Consider the following 20,334-nt stretch of genomic DNA (forward strand, 5'->3'; position numbering starts at 1 on the left):
GATTTTTCTACTTATTTCAAGTGAAAATCTGCTTGAAAGAAGTAAAAAGTGTCTAAAAACAAGCTGCTTTTAATGTGACGAGTCTTATTTTAAGTAGAATGAGATTTGTTTTGACTAGAAATAAGACAAATATTCTTGGTAAGATTTTGAGTTATTGCAGTTTTTTACCGAATGACACTTAACCACAGCTGTCAGAAGTATTCAGTGATGCTTATGACAGCTGTTATGTCAGTCTGATGAACACCTATTACAGTTAAAGTGTTAGCGGTGACATTAACAACCCTTCCCTCCTCCTCACCGGTGGATGTGATGAGGCATCAGTAATAATAATAATAATAATATAATAATAATAACTAACGGTGTGACTGTGTCTCACTGGCGCTGGGCTGCGTAGCGACCGTCGCTAGGCCCCGCCCCCCGGCCACCACCACCGCCGCTGGAGCCGAAGCTGGGTTTCTGAGCCAGGCCTCCTCTGGTGGGGGGGCCACCACCACCACCACCACCACCACGGTGGGGGGGGCCTCCTCTCTCTCCTCCTCCTCCTCTCTCTCCTCCTCCTCCTATCCGCTCCCTAGGGCCTCCCGGGCCCCCGGCCCCCCCGCCGCGAGGCCGCACGTCCCGCCGGTCCCCCTCCCGCGCTGAGCGAGTCTTCTTCTCCTCCACGTTCAGACGGATGTCACCGCGGAACTTGATCGGCTGAAGAGAAGAGAGAGAAGAGGGGGAGAGAGAGAAGAGAGGAGGGGGAGAGGTGAGACTCATACACTGATAACAGAGATATAAACACGTAGAAGCCTCCTCTGACGCTGCTGTCCATTGGAACGATGCGTCAAGGCGGCGGCCATCTTGGTCAGGGGGAAGCTGTGTCTACTTCCTACACTAGAGGTCTATCAACCATTAACATCACCACAACTCACTGAATATTCAACCCATTCTCAAGACGTTTGGTTTATTATAAATGTCAGACAGATATAAATATACAAAAAATAAAAAATAATTAAATATTAAAGCCCCTGTACAGACTTTTCATTTAGTGTTGATTTTGGCGGCCCCCTGTGGACGAAAGCGGCGGAATGAAGACTGCATTTCCCACTGTCGTGAAGACGTTTATGTAGATTTGTTTTAGAAACGTCAGAAAGAAGACAGGACTTGCTTTTCTTTTTTTCTTTTTAGCAGCGTAATGCATCTATTGCGCTGGTTTGGTCAGTGGTCCGACCCGACCATGCCTTCCAGAGGTCTAGAATTAGACGACTTAGAAACAGCGTATCTTCACACTGGTTTCTGCTGATGTGTCTCTGTTACCTACAACAGCAAATGAGCCCGTCAGAGACTTTAGTGTATCCAGTTAAAAGCTCTGTACAGGGGCTTTAATATCAAACATACACTTCCATACTCAGACACACACCCACATGCATAAACACAGTGAAATGTGTCCTACAGGGTCTGACTGGTCTGACTGCTGGTCAGACGTTTATATGTCTATGGTCAGAAACCCCTGACCAAGATGGCCGCCGTGTTGACGTACGGTGAGAAGCCCAAATGCAGCGTCTACGTGTGTATAGTATCTATGCACTGATAACAACAACAACAACAACAACAAGAGAAGAGAGTGTTTACCCGGTTACTGAGGATCTTCTGAACCGGCTCAGAGTCGTCAAACACCACGAAGCCAAAGTTTGGTAACTTCCCTCCACTGTTGATCCTCAGCTCCAGGACGGTGCCGTACTCTGAGAGGGGGGGGGATGAGGAAAAATGAGGAAGAAAGGAAGAAGAAGATCCAGTTAGTCCTGACTGAAGCTCATTAACATAAACTTCCTGTTGATAAAATGACATCATCGGTCTGAGTCACATGACTCCGCTGACCTAGAACATGAATAGAGAATCTAAAAGGAAGAGCAGGTCGCCATGGGAACTCAGTTCAGAACAAACCTCCATGTCAGTGAACGGGAGTCAAGAAAAAAGATTGAATTGTGTTATATAAACTCTGTGACCTTTGACCTCTGACCTCTACCTGTTAAAACACTGTTTCATATGTTCAGTGCAGACGCTCCGCTACAGTAGTTTTCTTTTTTTTTTTTTTAGACATACTATATTCATACAGTACATACATATATATATATAGAAAGGGTTATTGGTATTATATATTATAGGTATATCAGTAAATCGTATAGATGTTTGTAATAATATTCCAAGGTTCTTACAGCTAAAATGTGGTTTTTTGGACGACCATTTGCATTTATGGATGTAATATCTTCCTTGTAAAATAAAAAAGATTCACCAAAAACAATTCCTTTTTTTAAAAGTTTAATCTTGATGCTTGTCAAAAATGTAAACATGTCTTCTAGTTCCATCCTAAACAAATAGGTGTAACGACATTCAAAAAAAGATGACAAATATTTTCCTCCTCTGAGGCTCTGTATGACACGCTGCTGCTGTCCTGTAGGTGTGTGTGTCTGTCCTGTGTGTGTGTGTGTGTGTGTCTGTCCTGTAGGTGTGTGTGTGTGTGTGTGTGTGTGTGTGTGTGTGTGTGTGTGTGTGTGTGTGTGTGTGTGTGTCTTACGTTCAAAGAACTCCTTGAGCTCCGTCTTGTCGACGTCGTGAGGAACGTTTCCCACAAACAGCTGGTGAGCGTCAGGATACCGGACCACCCTGCGGCCCTCGCTCTCCTGCTCCCCCTCCCTCACTGAAACACACACACACGGTCACATGGTTAGTGTCATCACTCAGCTGTACAGGTGTGTGTCTGTCTGTGTCCTCTAGAGGTGTGTTTTTTATGTTGCATTAGTTGGGATTAGGGATGCACCGAATATTCGGTAACGAATATATTTGGCCGAATATTGCAAAAAAAGCAACATTCGGCCTTCGGTGGAATGAGCGCAAAGCAAGGCCGAATATTAAAAAAAAAACGGCATGGAGCTTTATTAGTAAGTGACTCCTACTGCAGCAAAACATTGCTTGTTGAATGTTAGTTCATGTGTGAGTTTAGTTATCTGCAGTGGTAAAGGAGGAGTCCCATGTTTTCACCGATCTTTTTTATTGATCAATTTATCTTCTGAATGTATGAATGTATGTATATTTCTTGGGGAGGTGCTTTTTATAATATATTATATATAATTAATATATATATTTTTTTAACCTCTCCCGCACTCACTATTCTTGTTTCATTTCTGTTTTTTGTAATCGTCTTTTATTATGGTGCAAATAAATAAATATGGATCTATGTTCTGTTGTGTGCTTCAAACAGTTGTTTGGTTTGGGAAGCGTGAACCAGCCGTGTGGTGGCGTATGTGTATGAAACGCGTGTGTGTCCTGTAGGTGTGTGTTAGGTGTGTGTGTCTGTACCTGGTCTGGGCCCCCGGTGGACCGGCGGTGGCCCCCCAGGCCTCTGCTCTCTGGGTCTCTGGTCTCTCTGTGGCCTCTGGCTCTGAGTCTGAGTCTCTGACTTCACCTCCGCTCTCGGCTACACAACAACACAACAATACAACAACACCATCATTAGGTTGTTATTAATACTAATATCATTATTATAAAAGACGATAGAGTTTGTAACTTATGTGCCATCCAAGAGGTGGAGAATGAAATTCATTTAGTGTTCTACTGTCGTTTCTATGACTCTATAAGACTAAAACTGTTTAGTGAGGTAGATCCAAATAACTAATGTGTGTGGTTGGACGATGCTGAGAAGATAAAACATCTTTTTCAGTTGAATATTTTTGCATTTTCTTTATTTCTTCAAAGGCTTGGGCAACGAGACGAAGAGTGATATATAGTTGAGAACTGAAAGTAACTTAAATAGTTTATTTATGTGTCTCATCTGTGTGGCAGGTAACACCATCAGGAAGGACTAAGGTCTAGTCTTTGTTTTTTGTATTTGTCATTAAATGTGTCTTGATAAAAAACTAAATAAAACATTCATTCATTCATATTATTATTAGTAGTAGTATTACTATAAATAAAGAGGAAAACTGCTCCTCTGTTTGTCACTCAGCAGAGGAGAGAAAACTTTCATGCTCGCAGTCCAATGAACTCATCAAGTCTCTAGTTTTCTCTGGAGAATAAATCCTTGGTGAGGTCTGAGAGCTGCCGTCACCGTGTGATAAATCCTCTTCCAGGACATTCGACCTTTTTTTGTTTTCTCTAATTCTCAAAATGGATCAACGTTTTTCCAGGTTTTTCAGGACGCATGGGATGGGAACCCTGCAACATGTGTCAGTTAATTCACTAAAGATTCATCTGTTTCTGCTGCAGCTCAACAGTTTGAACCGTTTTTCCAGCTGAAAACCAAAATGTTTGTTTTTCCCCCTGAGGAGCTTGAACGTACCTGTACTGTGGGCGTTGCTTTGACGACGTGTGGCGGGAACCCTGAGACCGGCACGGCGCCGCTGGGGGGGAGGTTCTTACTGGTGACGGACGCCCACGAGAACGGCTGCACACAGGAAACACACACACGGAGGTCAGAGGCGTTTCATGAGGCGACGTCTAAGGCCTGTAACGATACACGTGTCGAAATAGAAACCGCGACACTCCAAGACACGAACCTGTGTCGCCAATGAATTGGCCTCATTACATTTAAAATGACCAAAATTATTACGTTATTGGCCTTATTACGTTTAAGATGACCAAAATTATGTTATTGGCCTTATTACATTTAAGATGACCAAAATTATTACGTTATTGGCCTTCTTACGTTTAAGATGACTAAAATTATTATGTTATTGGCCTTATTACGTTTAAGATGACCAAAATTATTACGTTATTGGCCTTATTACATTTAAGATGACCAAAATTATTATGTTATTGGCCTTATTACATTTAAGATGACCAAAATTATTACGTTATTGGCCTTCTTACGTTTAAGATGACCAAAATTATTATGTTATTGGCCTTATTACATTTAAGATGACCAAAATTATTACGTTATTGGCCGTAATTACGTTTAAGATGACCAAAATTATTACGTTATTGGCCTTATTACAATTAAGGTGACCAAAATTATTACGTTATTGGCCGTAATTACATTTAAGATGACCAAAATTATTACGTTATTGGCCGTAATTACGTTTAAGATGACCAAAATTATTATGTTATTGGCCGTAATTACGTTTAAGATGACCAAAATTATTATGTTATTGGCCTTATTACATTTAAGATGACCAAAATTATTACGTTATTGGCCTTATTACATTTAAGATGACCAAAATTATTACGTTATTGGCCTTATTACATTTAAGATGACCAAAATTATTACATTATTGGCCGTAATTACGTTTAAGATGACCAAAATTATTACGTTATTGGCCATAATTACGTTTAAGATGACCAAAATTATTACGTTATTGGCCATAATTACGTTTAAGATGACCAAAATTATTATGTTATTGGCCTTATTACGTTTAAGATGACCAAAATTATTACGTTATTGGCCTTATTACATTTAAGATGACCAAAATTATTACGTTATTGGCCTTATTACATTTAAGATGACCAAAATTATTACATTATTGGCCGTAATTACGTTTAAGATGACCAAAATTATTACGTTATTGGCCATAATTACGTTTAAGATGACCAAAATTATTACGTTATTGGCCATAATTACGTTTAAGATGACCAAAATTATTATTGGCAGAACCGCGACACGCCCATGGTCTCATATGGCACAGACGAAGAGTTTGTTTCCTAGACTTAAATAGTCTCCACAATGGAGTTAAGTTCTATTTGCTTTTTAACAGTATTTTGTTAGAGAAAAGAGAATAGTTTCTTTGTTTTTAATTTATTACTGTTATAATTAGGGCCTGCCGTGCCGTGTAAAAACAAAAACACAACAAAAAAAACTGACAGGGAGTGATTGTCAGGACTTCCTGTATCTCGCCTTTCAAATTAAAAGCCCTATAGCTTTTCATATACAGTTCAGTCATATTGATTTTGACTTAATTTTGACAAGACACGGCTCCAAATGTTTGGGGTTTTTTTTCCCCCTGCGACCAACAGACCAATGAGATTTTGGTCGGCTAATGTTCTTTTGGTCGACCAGTGCTCGGTCGATTATTTGGGTGAAGTTATAATTGTTATATATTTTTGTTATAATAAAATAATCCAGTTTTTGCTACCAAGATCTCTTATAAAATTAGAATTGAATCGAATCGTGTTATCGAACCGTGGGTCAGAAATCGAGATACGAATCGAATCGTGACTTTTGGTTTTGCATCATTACAGGCCTAGCTAGCGTCGTCATGGCGATGCGTTCAGGGGTGCAGAAACCAAACCTACCCTGTTTTCTTCGGGTGCGGTGGTGGTGGTCTCAGCAGGCGCTGTAGAGGAGGAGGTGGTGGTCTCTGCGGCGGCGGTGGGAGGAGGGGCGGGGCCTTTGTCTGTCTCGTCAGCTACGTCTGTCGTCTGCGTCGTCTCCAGCATCGTCTCCGTCGTCTTCATCTCCACGGCAACGGGCTCCGCCGCCTCCTTCTCCGCCTCCACCTCGGGCTCAGGACTCACCACCACCGCCGCTTCCTCCTCGTCTCCGGGGGCAACCGGCTCAGAGCTGCAGGAGAGACGGACACGTCAGACACACACACCTCCCAAAATGACCAGTTTCTCTGGTTTTACCATTTATAGGTGTTTTGAGTAAAATTAAATTACATTCAACTACCGACAACATTTCTCCCAAAATTGAAATAAAAATATTGTCATTTAGAGCTTTTATTGGCTGAAAATGACTAAACTAGTCAAATAAATAACAGAAAATACTACCAGTCTGAGGTGGAATGGTTGAGTAATGACGGGTAGTTTTTAAGAAATATGAATCCTAATGTACATGGAATACAGTGAAATGTGGAAGTTCAAAGGGCTTTTATTCTGAAATTCCACTTCAGATTGGCCTAATTTTTTCTGGGTGTCATCCTGAGGTCGAGTACTATCAGTCTGAAGTGGAATGGCGATAACGTTCCTACATCATCTTTTTGTGAAAGTAACAGTAATTTAAGAATCTTTACGACTAATTAATTGAGGCGTTTAATACCGCGATTAATTGTGAAAACAAGTAATTGTGACATCTCAGTGTCTCATTAAGGAGAATGAGTTGTGTTTGTGTTGGTGTTTAAAAAAGAAAAGAAAAGAGAACGACTGTCATACATGTAGACTACTATAGACTTCTATATTATTATTATTATGGTGGTGATGATGCGTTCAGGGACTCGTACCAGGGCTGTCATACATGTAGACTACTATAGACTTCTATATTATTATTATTATTATGGTGATGATGATGCGTTCAGGGACTCGTACCAGGGCTGTCATACATGTAGACTACTATAGACTTCTATATTATTATTATTATTATGGTGATGATGGTGCGTTCAGGGACTCGTACCAGGGCTGTCATACATGTAGACTACTATAGACTTCTATATTATTATTATTATGGTGATGATGATGCGTTCAGGGACTCGTACCAGGGCTGTCATACATGTAGACTACTATAGACTTCTATATTATTATTATTATTATGGTGATGATGGTGCGTTCAGGGACTCGTACCAGGGCTGTCATACATGTAGACTACTATAGACTTCTATATTATTATTATTATGGTGATGATGATGCGTTCAGGGACTCGTACCAGGGCTGTCATACATGTAGACTACTATAGACTTCTATATTATTATTATTATGGTGATGGTGATGCGTTCAGGGACTCGTACCAGGGCGTGGGGTCGTAGAAGGCGGCCGACTCCTCCTGGGCGGCGTCGGGCGATGGGACGCGCTCCTCGATCTCCTCCACCTCGTCCTCAGACTCTGAACACAGAGAAACACAGACACAGGGAGAGGGTCAGTGAACGCCTCGCGGCTCAGACAGGGAGTCTCTCTAAACGTCTGGTTGCCGTGGTTACCTTCTGGAGGTTCTGAGTCCGAGTCTCCAAACACTTCGTCCTGGTAACGGAACACGTCGTTGTGCACGTAGAACTTGTTGGCAACCGTTCCCTAGGCGACGAAACGATGATGTCATCATTAGTATTATTATTAATGACATCATTAATCATGTTTATTCTGCTATGATGGAGGAGGAGGAGAAACAGGAGGAGGAGGAGAAACAGGAGGAGGAGAGAAGGAGAGAAACAAGATGGAGGATAAGAAGGAGGACAGGAAGGAGAAGGAGGAAGAAGGAGGAGAACAAGGAGAAGAGGAACAAGGGGAAGAACAAGAAGAAACAGTAGGAGGAGGTGAAACATAAGGAGGAGAACAAGGAGAAACATAAGAAGGAGTAGAAGGAGAAACGGGAGGAGAAGAACAAGGAGAAACAGGAGGAGGAGTAACAGTAGAGCCAAACCTCTGGCGCCTGCACGAATGTCTGCATGAACTTCCTCATGGTGAACAGGAGAAGAACAAGAAGGAGAAGAACAAGGAGAAACAGGAGGTGGTGAAACAGAAGGAGGAGTAGAACAGGAAGGAGAAGGAGGACAACAAGGAGGAGAGGAACAAGGAGAAGGAGGTGAAACAACAGAAGGAGGAGTAACAGTAGAGCTGTACCTCTGGCGCCAGGACGAAGGTCTGCATGAACTTCCTCATGGTGAACAGGAGAAGAACAAGAAGGAGAAGAACAGGAAGGAGAACAAGGAGGAGAAGAAGGAGAAACAGGAGGAGTAGAAAGAGCAACAGAAGGAGGAGAAACAACAGGAGGAGTAGAGCTGTACCTCTGGTGCCAGTACGAACGTCTGCATGAACTTCCTCATGGACAAGAAGGAGAAGAACAAGGAGAAACAGGAGGAGTAGGAGAGGAAACAGAAGGAGGAGAAACAGGAGGAGAACAGGGAGAAACAGGAGGAGAACAAGGAGAAACAGAAGGAGGAGAGGAAGAAGGAGGAGCAACAGTAGAAGGAGGAGAAACAGAAGGAGTAACAGTAGAGCTGTACCTCTGGCGCGAGGACGAAGGTCTGCATGAACTTCCTCATGGGCTGCATGTTGTTGGACAGCTCCCCCATCACCTGGACGACCACGCCCTCGTTCAGCGTGGCGTGGGCGTCCACGTGGCGGATCTTAGTGTGGCAGTCTCTGAAGCTCAGCGCCATCACTCGCTTATGGATCTCCTAGAGGAGGAGGAGGAGGAGGAGGAGGAGGAGACAGAGGAGGTGTTAATGTTGAACTTTAACCATTTCACTGCCGGATGCTGCAGATACACAACATTTAAATAAAGATCTGTATTAGTGAGTCAGGTCTCGTTGCAGTAGAGATGGGATTTATGGCTCTTTGAGGGGAGCCGGATCTTGGTGAGCCGTTCCTTTCAAAGAGCCGTTCAAAAAACTGGCTCATTTGACTGATTTTTTAAATATTTGTTAAAGCAGAAGTAAGCGATCCGGTGGTTTTGGCTAATGCTGCGTTCCAGGCAGGCTTTTGAAACCGTAAATTACAGCTTCAAGTCACGACTTACGACTTTGTAGCGTTCCAGGCAACCCACTCGTGTTTCTCCGACCTGTTTTACCTGTGAAAGTCACTATAACGGCCACTCGTAACTTCTGACCCGTGAACTCGTACCAGATCGAACTGGTACGACTTCACAGGTCGGAAAAACACCAGTTACGAGTTGCCTTGAACGCACCATAACGTCTTGTCAGCAGATGGAGTTAGCAGCCCCCGCCCTCGTCATGGATCTATTGGTCCTCGTCCCTACGTCACCACATTCAGGCGCATCCCTTGACTGCACATACAGAGAGGACTGCCCCTTTATGCCGTTCTCTCTCCTCATTGGATAAAGGTTGTAGGATACAAGGAAAGTTTTCTCCTGGGCTCAGAGCAGAGCAGAGTGACTGACAGACCCGTGTTTCAGTCCAAACACTCTATAGAAGTGATTGCTGTCGGAAGATACAACTAGTTAAGACTTAGATTAACACAAATATATCACTTACTTCTGCTTTAAGACTTTTTAAGGGTCTTATAATTGTCTTCTCATCTCATGGTGACCTGTTCCTGTTTTCACTGAAGACGCATTTCTGATTTGTTGATCTGTTACTAATCATTATATACTGTCATTTTAGTCCCAGTGTCGACCTTTGTGGCCCTACTATGGTTGTTTTGTTTTGTTTTGTCCCAATGTAGTTACAATAACTGTGGTTTGTCCTTGTTTGTACTATTGTTTTTGTCTCTTGGTTTGCTTGTTTTGTTTGTTTATTTGTCTGTTTGTTTTTCTATATTGTTGAGAACATGTTTGTCTGTTGAATCTATGTTTGTCTATATGTTTGGACCCCCTCGAAAACGAGATGATACATCTCAAGGGGTTTTATCCAAATAAACAAATTTCAACATTTATAATTTTCCCAAAATTGATTTATCTCCTTTTAATACTTTTCAAGATACCCTGGTGTCTATGTTCTTAATTGATTTCGCCTGGTTAAATAAAGGTTAAATAAAATAAAAAAATATCTCTGTGTGTGTGTGTGTGTGTGTGTGTGAGTGTGTGAGACTCACAGATTGTCCGTAAACAGCCTCCACTGGCTTCCCGTTGCTGTCCAGGCCTCCGTGGACGTAGGACGAGTTCTTCCCATAGAACCTGAGCAGAGAAACGAAACCACAGAGTCACTGGTTCGGCTGAGCAACAGGAAAACTACTAGATCTTTTTTTATTAAATTATATTCTTAATATTATTATGATGATAGAGAGTGTGTGAGTTGTTTTACCTGTGCAGGTAGTCGGGGGCCTGGTTCAGGAGTGTGTAATACTGTCGGACAAACTCTCGCCCGACCAGCTGGGCACTTGGCTTCTCCATCACCATTTCTTTGGTCAACTGGAAATCTCTGCAACGACACGACACTAACATTTAAATTCCCACCAATTCAATGTTACATTTGTTAAATGGACCAGTATCTTTGCATTCACCTTTATTTTTGCGCACATCTGCCGATAACGTTTTAGTTTAGTTTAGTTTATTTAGATCCCCATTAGCTTTTGCCACGCAGCAGCTATTCTTCCTGGGGTCTTTTCATCATAATAAATGACAAATACAAACCATTAACACACAACACATTAATACATAAAACAAAAATACATACTCAATACAAAAACAAAACATCCAAGACAAACACTTAACATATGTTACCCGCTCCTACATTGAATCACTACACAACAAGGATACCAGGACCCAATTTACAAATAGGCTACTAATGGTCAAAATTGCGAGCAAAATAATAATCTCTTAGTTTCATTGTAAAACTAACCATGTTTCTTTGTTGTATGACATAATTCTAAAGGGCATTCCACTCCTTCATAGCTCGATATAACACTGTGCCTTGAGAAAGTGCCCTGGGTAAAATAAAATAACCTCCAGCAGCATGTCCAGTTGAATAATTATGTATGTTTGAACTAAAAGACAATTTTCTATACAAAATGTACAGTATGGCATTTTAGTTGTTATTATATTTTTAAGAAAAACCATCAACAAATATGACAATCTGTGCTTAACATCCAGCCAACCAAGACTGGCATCATGCATTTGACAAATATTCGACCTTATTCCACACATAAGTGCAACACGTGCTGCTTTATTTTGTATAAGTTGCAGTTTTCTGATGTTGGCTAGTGAGGTATTGGACCAAACAACTGTACAATAATCCATATGTGACAAAACCAGTTCCAACATCATCTTTTTGGGAAAGTGACGGTATTTAGTAATCTTTACGATTAATTAATTGTGGCTTTTAATACCACGATTAATTGTGAAAATAAGTAATTGTGACATCCCTACTCTACATAATCTCTTTTTTTTGGAGGGGAAACTGTGTAACTGTGCCACATCAGTTTGCTTTAACCTGGAAAACAGAGAGATAAAGCAGAGTGCCACTGAAACATTAACACCTGGTCACCACCTCTACATGTTGCTCCGTGTTTCCTTCCAGCTGTTAACAGACTCTCCGTTCTCATTATGCAAATTAATAACTAGAAACCTGCTGGTTCTCGCGCTGCGTTCACAAGCCACAAGCTCAGCCAGCCAGCCAGGCATCCAATAATATGCAAATGAATGAAGTCACATGACGTGACACGGCGCTAATGAGGCAAAGTGGTGGAGTGAACGTGCTGCAACAGGACCACATTCTTCTCTTCATGTGTCAGTCAGAGAGTTTTAACGTTTAGAAACACACACAAGAAACGTTTTAGGGACGGAAACCGACTTGTAAAAGAAAAATATTCATTCATTTCCTCCTCATTCATAAAAAAAATCCATTTCCAATCACATCAACTGGGTGTCTTAGTCGGATAAGGAGAAAACTCTGAAAACTCTGATATCAGTCGGACTAACACTAACACACTGACGCTACAGGTGAATAGGGGTCAAAGTTTTAACTAACACATTTCACCATGAAACTTCCCCAGTTTATCACTCACATTAAGACAGATATTTTTTGTATTACAAGTTTTGTCAAATTGTATGTTTAAATATGTAAATGAGGCAATATCTAATGATTCTACTTATTTCAAGTGAAAATCTGCCTGAAAAAAGTAAAAAGTGTCTAAATACAAGCTAATTTTTAATGTGATGAGTCTTATTTTAAGTGGAAAGAGATTAGTTTTGACTAGAAATGAGACATTTTGACAAGAAATAAGACAAATATTCTTGGAAAGATGTTGAGTTTTTAAAGTCCAATTTTTGGACTTGTAATGCGTTTTAACAACATCCATGACCCTTCAACCTCCGCCTATGGGTTTTTTAATGTATTTTAAGGTAAAAAAAAAAAAAATTTAAAAATGAACGAACAGGTATCACCATGAAACTTCCCCAGTTCATCACTCACATTAAGACAAATATTTTTTTCTATTACAAGTTTTGTCAAATGTTATGTTTAAATATGTAAATGAGGCAATATCTAATGAAATATGCGCTAATTTGCATGTATTTCCAGAACAGAAATAAAGCTACACATTAGAGTCTTTGGTTTTTCCAGAGGAGGATTGTGGATATCTCTTTTTATCACTCTGTAAATGAGAAAATACTGTCACCAGCCCTTTAAAACATCTAATGTCTCCATGTTTGTAGTACTAAAACGTTGTATAAATGAGGCTGTGAATGTAAAAACCTTCAGAATATAGAAAGGGATCAAAGTGGAAGGTTTGGTGCCTGGAAGTGCTGCTGAAGTGGAGAAAACAGCCTTTAAAGACTTGGACTGTAAAATTACACAGATTGTTGTTATTGTCAATCCTACTTTTAGGATGTGTTGCTATGATACAAATTGGTTGCTATGATACGGAGGAAATGACATCATTGTTCAGCAGAGAGAGAGAGAGAGCTTTACAACGACACCTGACATGACTCGGCTCAGACTAACTCCTGGTGAGTTTATTAGGAGAAAATCTACTGATGAAATGTGGATTTTCTACCGTTTCTTTCCTGACGTGTTAAAGGGATAGTTCACCCAAAACCCAGGAAGAGGAGCTTCAAGAAGCTCCCGCTACAAAACAAGCTTGAAATATAGACTTATTAAATTTTTTCGGGACAATTTCTCATGTCGGGGCTTCAATACAAGAGGGACATTACATACGAGCAGCATGGAGGTATTTGGATGTTTTTTGGTGTGTCTTTTTGTTACGAAGACAGTTGGTATCCATTTGCAACCGTCATATGGACATGCACTGCTACGTAACAAAAAGACACACCAAAAAACATCCAAATGCTCGTATGTAATGTCCCTCTTGTATTGAAGCTGCGAAATGCGAAATTGTCCCGAAAAAAATTAAATAAGTCTATATTTCAAGCTTGTTTTGTAGCGGAAAGCTTCTCGAAGCTCCTCTTCCTGGTTCGTCAAATTTGGACGAACTACAAAACAAGCTTGAAACATAGACTTATTTAATTTTTTCGGGACAATTTCGCATACAAGAAAACTTCTCCCAGCCCTTATTAGTCCACATGAGGGGGAGGAGGAGATAATGATGAGTGAAATTTCCAATTTTGGGTGAACTATCCCTTTAAGGAAGAAGAAAAACAGCCCAAAATCTGCATGAAAGAAAGAACAGAGTTTTTGTCTGTCGTGTCTCGTCTTAAAGCTCATTCGGTTTCTTTCACGTGTCATGTAAACGTCCAGATGCAGCAGCAGCAGTCAGGTGTTGAGCCCAGGTGAAGAGCTGCTGCTGCTCCTCTTTCTCCTCCTCTCTCTCTCTCTCTCTCTCTCTCTCTATCTCTTCTCCTCTCCTCTCCTCTCTTCTCTTCTCGGCTGCGTTCCAAAAACAGGTTGAGTTTCCCTCGTTCACTTGCCCTCAGCTCTTGTTGCTATGACGTCACACGAGGCCACTTGGAGAGCGGAGGGAAAGTGGGCGGGGGAGGAGTAGAAGAGGTAAACGGAACGCACCTGCCCTCGTTCACTAACAGCCGGGACAATCACTGGTCGACCACATGTCGTAGGTGTAGCGCTGTACTGCCTCTTAAAGGGATAGTTCAACATTTTGGCAAATTGGCCCATTGCCATAATCGCTATAGTCATAGCAGTAGGTTCATTACCTTTAATTGTAGGTGTAAGCTATTTTCAGTACGGCGGAGCGCAGCAGCTGGCTGCTCAGAGCTACGCTATGGAGGCTAAGGGAATTTCTTGGTTTCCCTCATTAAACTCATCAAATTCAACATCCCAAAACTCCACAGCGCTTTTGTAGACAAGTTGTGACCTGCACAACCACCACGCTATGAGATAATGACGGAACGATACGAAACGGAGCCGTTTTCGAGGTAAATACAGGGTAAATACGGCGACTGCTTGCTGAAAAACTGTCCCTGAACGCAACGCGCATCAGCGGTTTTGTATGAATTTACCTCGAAAACGGCTCCGTTTCGTATCGTTCCGTCATTATCTCATAGCGTGGTGGTTGTGCAGCTCACAACTTGTCCACCAGATTGTTGTGGAGTTGTTGGATTGTGTATTTGATGAGTTTGATGGAGGGAAACCAAGAAATCCCATAATGAGCCTCCATAGCGTAGCTCTGAGCAGCCAGCTGCTGCGCTCCGCTGTACTGAAAATAGCTTACACCTACAATTAAAGGTAACGAACCTACTGCTATGACTATAGCAATTATGGCAATGGGCCAATTTGCCAAAATGTTGAACTATCCCTTTAAGGGGGGGCTGGCAGGTTTACGGTGAAAATTCAATACTCTATCAATATAATACTACTCTTTCTCTGTGTCTGTCACTGATGATGAGCTCTGCTTCATCAGACCAATCCTGATTAAAATCCCTTATTAAACTACATCAACTCAGGCACAGCAACTATGTGAATATGAAACGTCAGATTAAAAAGTTTCTTTAGACACGTTTCTTTTGTGACTAATAAGTTTGCCTATTATATATCTTATTATATATCTCTACTAGCCGACCACTTGTAAATAGTTTGTTCTGACATGTCACTGCTAAACTAGTTTATTGAATTGAATATTTACTGACCCCTTTCATTTATTTTCTTCTTTGGTGGTAAACACACAACTGGTGCTTGAGGTTCATTATCGCCACCGCATGGACGTATTTTTCGTGCACCACTGCAATGCATTGTGGGTGATATACAGCTCTGGAGTGACCATCGATGTTGACTTGATCACTCAGCCCTCAAGGGTCGATCTCACCGAGTTCACTTCAGCTGTTTAGAGAAATGGAACAGCCCTTATGATGGTGGCGGGGGGGGGGGGGGGGGGGGTTCCCCCGTGGCCTGTCAGTCTGACACACCTGTCCAGCCTGCAGCCATCTGTTGTCCACACTCACACACACACAGTCACACACACACACACACACACGGTTGTCATAGGAACCGATACTTCAATCCAATGCCGAAACACACAAAAAAATAAATCGATACTACTGATCTTTTTTCAGAACCAAATATACAACTTATACAACAACTACAACAAAAAAACTGACAGCGAGGAGTTAGTGTCACAACTTCCTGTATCTGGCCCTTCAAATTAAAAGTCCTAGGCTATAGCCTTTCCCGGGGGTTCCTACAGCTGAAGCCAAGTTAAATTTAAGACTTTAGACTAAGACCCTAGCAGCAGTCTGTTGCAACCGCACCGCTAGATGGGGGGGATTCCTACACAATGTTCCTTTAACGGTATAATATAATCCCCCTAATATAATCCTGTTACATGCAGCGTCTGTCGTCCGTCTGCCGTCTGCCCAATTTCAGGTGAATGCAGCATGAAAAATACGATTGAGTTGCTTGTGATATACAACCACACCGCTAGATAGGAGGAATTCCTACACAATTGTTCCTTTAACGGTGTAATATAATTCCCCTGATATAATCCTGTTACATGCAGCGTCTGTTGTCTGTCTGACGTCTGCCCCATTTCACCTGAATGCAACATCAAGAATACGTTCGGATATGCAACCGCACCGCTAGATGGGGGGGGGGGGAATTCCTACATATTACACCTTTAACATCCATGCCAACTGTAAAAGACTTTTTAACAATTTCCATGAGAATTTGTCAGGTGAACAGTACTTTTTTTGGTCTTTTTTGGGATGTTGAGGGTGATATCTTAAACTTGAGTTGCAACAAACCCCAGAATCTTTTTTTCCTGCCTCCCCCTATGTGTCAAGATACTCTCTGCCAAATTTTATAGTTGTATGACTATTTATGCCGTTGTAGTAGCTAAATATTTGCATTTACATCATTTCACCAGCAGAATGACCCCAGAAAGGGGTTTTGGCCCCTGTATCTTTCCAGCAGCTAGTTGACCAGGTTGTCCACCCAGGTTTTAATCCTTCAAGTTCCTACAGATCATTTCTGCTGTCAAACCTTTTACAACACTCCCTGTCTGTTGTTTTTTTTGCTTTGCCCCCTGGGTAAGAGGAGGAGGAGGAGGAAGAGGAAGAGGAGGTGTCATTTATACTCCACGAACCGACGAAGTTGTAACTTATGCGTCTGTTTCAAACGTTGTTATCGTCACTGCCCCATAGACTTTCATGCATCCTTTACAGTTGGCATGGATGTTAAAGGTGTAATAATAATAATATGTAGGTAGGAATCCCCCCCCCACAGGTTTTAATCCTTGAAGTTTAGTTGGTGTTGTGGTCTACTGCATAACTTTATCCAGAGCAGACACTTCTCTCGGTTGAGATGTGGTTTGGGAAAAGGTAAAAAAATCCCCCCCGTGGCCTCTCAGGATACCTAGTGTCAGAGTTACATGTACCCCATGAACACCGTTTGACCATTTTAAACTTAAAATGTCAAGAAAAAACATATAAAAACTAATGAAAACTGACTAATACCCAGGGGGCAAAGCAAAACAACAGACAGGGAGCGTTGTAAAAGGTTTGACAGCAGAAATGATCTGTAGGAAGTTGAAGGATTAAAACCTGGGTGGACAACCTGGTCAACTAGCTGCTGGAAAGATACAGGGGACAAAACCCCTTTCTGGGATCATTTAGCTGTTATGTAATTATGTAAATGCAAATATTTAGCTACTACAATGGCATAAATAGTCATACAACTATAACATCTGGCAGAGAGTATCTTGACAGGTTTTAATCCTTGAAGTTCCTACATATCATACAACGGTCCGTGTATGTTTTCCAAAAAACTGGGATTTTGTCCCCCTGGGTATCCGTCAGGGGGCTCGGACCACTATTCATTCATTCATTCATTTCATTTTCCTTTATTTGTTCCAGAGGGACAGTGTACATAAATGAACATTTTAAAAAGATAAAATGTAAATGCACCAATAGGCTCATTTCGGTGGTCAGTCCCCCTGCCGGATGGAGCACGGCAAAGAGACCAACTGTATAATAAAGGTAGCACATTACATGAAGACAAATAGCACAATATCTACAACAGCAACTTTACACTTTAACCCCCACCCCTCCTACCCATACGCACACATGCACAAACACTATCCAATCTACAACCAGTAGGCTACTCCCTTTACCCCTCAACCACACAGTAATGTTTACATCCCCCATTCAGACAGGGGAATATTCATATCAACAACAAGAACAAGTACATGTCAGATTACACTTCATTAATGAAGCCATGTAGCCTACTACAGGGGATTCAGGGACTAGTGTTCACAGAATCTGGTTTTCTATTAACCATTTCTTTAGATTGGCTCTAAATGCACCGTATGAAATGGACTCGTATGTTTTGTGGTGTTGTATTCCACTCTTTGCCTACAGGAAAACACTGACTGACCAGATAAAGTCTTTCTAAATCATGAGTGTAGGGGGGGTTTAGGGGGGGTGGTTCTGTGCAGCCTGGGCCCAGCAGCTTTTAACAGTGGATATCACACAGACCGACATCCGTGTTCAAAGCCAGCGTTAATAGATCCGTGATGCGTTTACCGCAACTATGACAACGACTGAAAACCATGGAAACGTAAACGTACAATTCCACCAAACCGGCAAAACCGGCTTCCGGGTTTGTCCATAGATGACGTTGGGAAACTTGTGGATTGAAAGCTCCCTTTTATGTTGCAAGAGTGCACTTTATCAGAGTGTTGTTGTTGTTTACCTTTTACGTTGTTTGCGTTGCTTGGCCTAAATTGTCTTATTTTTCCTTTTTTCAATTTAAAATCGTGATGAAATCGAAATCGTGACTTCATTTTTTAAAAAGATATCGTGATATGATATTTTTGCCATATCGCCCGCCCCTAGCTCAGTGTGTGTTTTTCCAAAAAACTGGGATTTTGCCCCCCTGGGTATCCATCAGGGGGCTCGGACCAGTATGAGTGTATAGGGGGGGGGGAAGGGGGTATGGGGGGGTGGTTCTGTGCAGCCTGGGCCCAGCAGCAGCAGCAGCAGCAGCCATGACAGCAGCCATGCAGCAGCCATGCAGCATGGCAGCAGGCAGCCAGCAGCATGCGGACAAAGGCCACGCTGCTGCCGGGGATCAGAGCTCCGTCCCCGGCCTCTCCTCTCTCCTCAGCCCCGTCATGGCGGCTGCTGCTGCTGCTCTGGACCCCCCCTCTCCTCTCCTCTCCTCTCTCCTCCCTCCTCCTCCCACCACCACGCTGCTCCAGATATAACCCAGACTCAAATAGCAGCCAGTCCAGTCCGGTTGCGGAGCTACAATCTCTCCAATTTCCCCCGATTTTTCCCTGTTAAAAGGGTTTTCCATGGAGTTTTTCCTCAGTGGATGTGAGGGTCTAAGGACAGAGGATGTTGTTATGATGGGATGTAAAGCCCCTTTGAGACAAACTGGTGGTAAAAACGGGCTATACTACTAGATAAAACTGCCTAATGCCTACCTACAGACTGGAGCTCCAGAGCTACAACACGTGTCTTCCTCTCCTCCTCTGGCCGGCTTTAGCCACGCTTCCCCCGGCCCAGAGAGCTGCTCCAGCCCGCTGTCTGACCCCCATTCAACACCCAACCACCAGCCACACTCGGTTTATACAACACAAGGTGGAATAAAGACAGAAAACCGGTGGATAAAGGCGGTAAAAGAGGAGAGAGAAGGAGTCACGACTGACTGACTGAATGAACGTTACATCTCTAACATGGGCTGTGGCTAATTCCTGGAGCAGCACCAGTGAAACATGACAGTAATGGCGGCGTGGTTTCCATCCCAACTCCTAAACTTCAGATTTAGATTTAGATTTAAAACACACTCATTAAAAAACACAGAAACGTTAATTTAAAACTCCAGATAGTAGTCAGTAACGGTGTAACTGAACGGCCGCACTGCTAACGAGCTAGCCGGTTATGCTAACACTAATTCCTAGCGCCGCACAGTGAAACATTATGACAGTAGATTAATGGCGGCGACGTTTCATCCCAACTCCTCATCCACAATGAAACAACCAGCTCTAAACTTCACATTTAGATTTAAGACACACTCATTAAAACACAGAAAGGTTAATTAAAAACTCCAGATAGTAAGTTAGTCAGCGGTGTTAATGGCCGCGCTGCTAACGAGCTAACTAACCGCTGCGCCGGGATGTAGACGGAGCCCGAAGAGAGCGACACACTTAGCGAAAACCAGCCAGAAAAGACAGAAATTAAAACTTTTTCCCGCCGCGGATCGATGATATTGATCAGAAACAACCGTAGCAACAACTCACCAGCAGGTCAATTATTATCAAAAATAACTCGGTTGTTCTTAGAAACGGCGATGAATTGTCTGAATCCCCGCGGCGGCGCCTCACTCCGGAGCGGCTTCACAACGTGCTGCTGTCCGCTGGTCGCTTACCGGCGGTTTCTGCTGGGCCGCAAGCCCCGCCCCCTTCTCACACCCAGCAGCCAATCAGCGAACAGCTCCGCGGCGCCTCAGCCAATCGCGTCGCTGCTGCTGCAACGGTCCCGGTTTTACAGCCAATCGTTATCCGCTGTGGTTCCTCTGCGGACCAATCAGGTCACAGCGATGGAGGAAGGAGCGTTTGATTCAC

At 42.5% G+C, this 20,334-nt stretch overlaps 1 protein-coding gene across 1 annotated transcript; it reads right to left on the reverse strand.

Annotated features, from left to right (window-relative positions):
* Positions 1 to 357: 357 nt before the first annotated feature.
* Positions 358 to 20,130, reverse strand: g3bp1 (GTPase activating protein (SH3 domain) binding protein 1). Its single transcript, XM_085788942.1, has 12 exons — positions 20,011 to 20,130; positions 10,662 to 10,778; positions 10,453 to 10,534; positions 8,904 to 9,077; positions 7,884 to 7,974; positions 7,695 to 7,788; positions 6,268 to 6,535; positions 4,319 to 4,423; positions 3,340 to 3,457; positions 2,558 to 2,680; positions 1,615 to 1,724; positions 358 to 696 (listed from the first exon to the last, which is right to left on the reverse strand). Exons 2-12 carry the CDS (start codon positions 10,754 to 10,756, stop codon positions 373 to 375), a joined length of 1,584 nt encoding a protein of 527 aa, XP_085645068.1. The 5' UTR covers positions 10,757 to 10,778; positions 20,011 to 20,130; the 3' UTR covers positions 358 to 372.
* Between the last annotated feature and the right edge of the window lie 204 nt (positions 20,131 to 20,334).

The sequence above is a fragment of the Trachurus japonicus genome, chromosome 10, assembly GCF_045865225.1.
Source record: "Trachurus japonicus isolate A0001 chromosome 10, Traja_1.0".
NCBI lineage: Eukaryota > Metazoa > Chordata > Actinopteri > Carangiformes > Carangidae > Trachurus > Trachurus japonicus.

What these genes read in the sequence shown, in the direction of transcription:
- g3bp1 (XM_085788942.1), bottom strand. Translation starts at nt 10,756, where the DNA reads ATGGTGATGGAGAAGCCAAGTGCCCAGCTGGTCGGGCGAGAGTTTGTC. An exon ending in TTCTACGACCCCACGCCCTG is followed by an intron (nt 6,536 to 7,694) that starts GTACGAGTCCCT and finishes TCTCTCCTGCAG; the next exon opens with CTCTGAGCCGGTTGCCCCCG. An exon ending in CCACCGGGGGCCCAGACCAG is followed by an intron (nt 2,681 to 3,339) that starts GTACAGACACAC and finishes TGTGTGTTTCAG; the next exon opens with TGAGGGAGGGGGAGCAGGAG.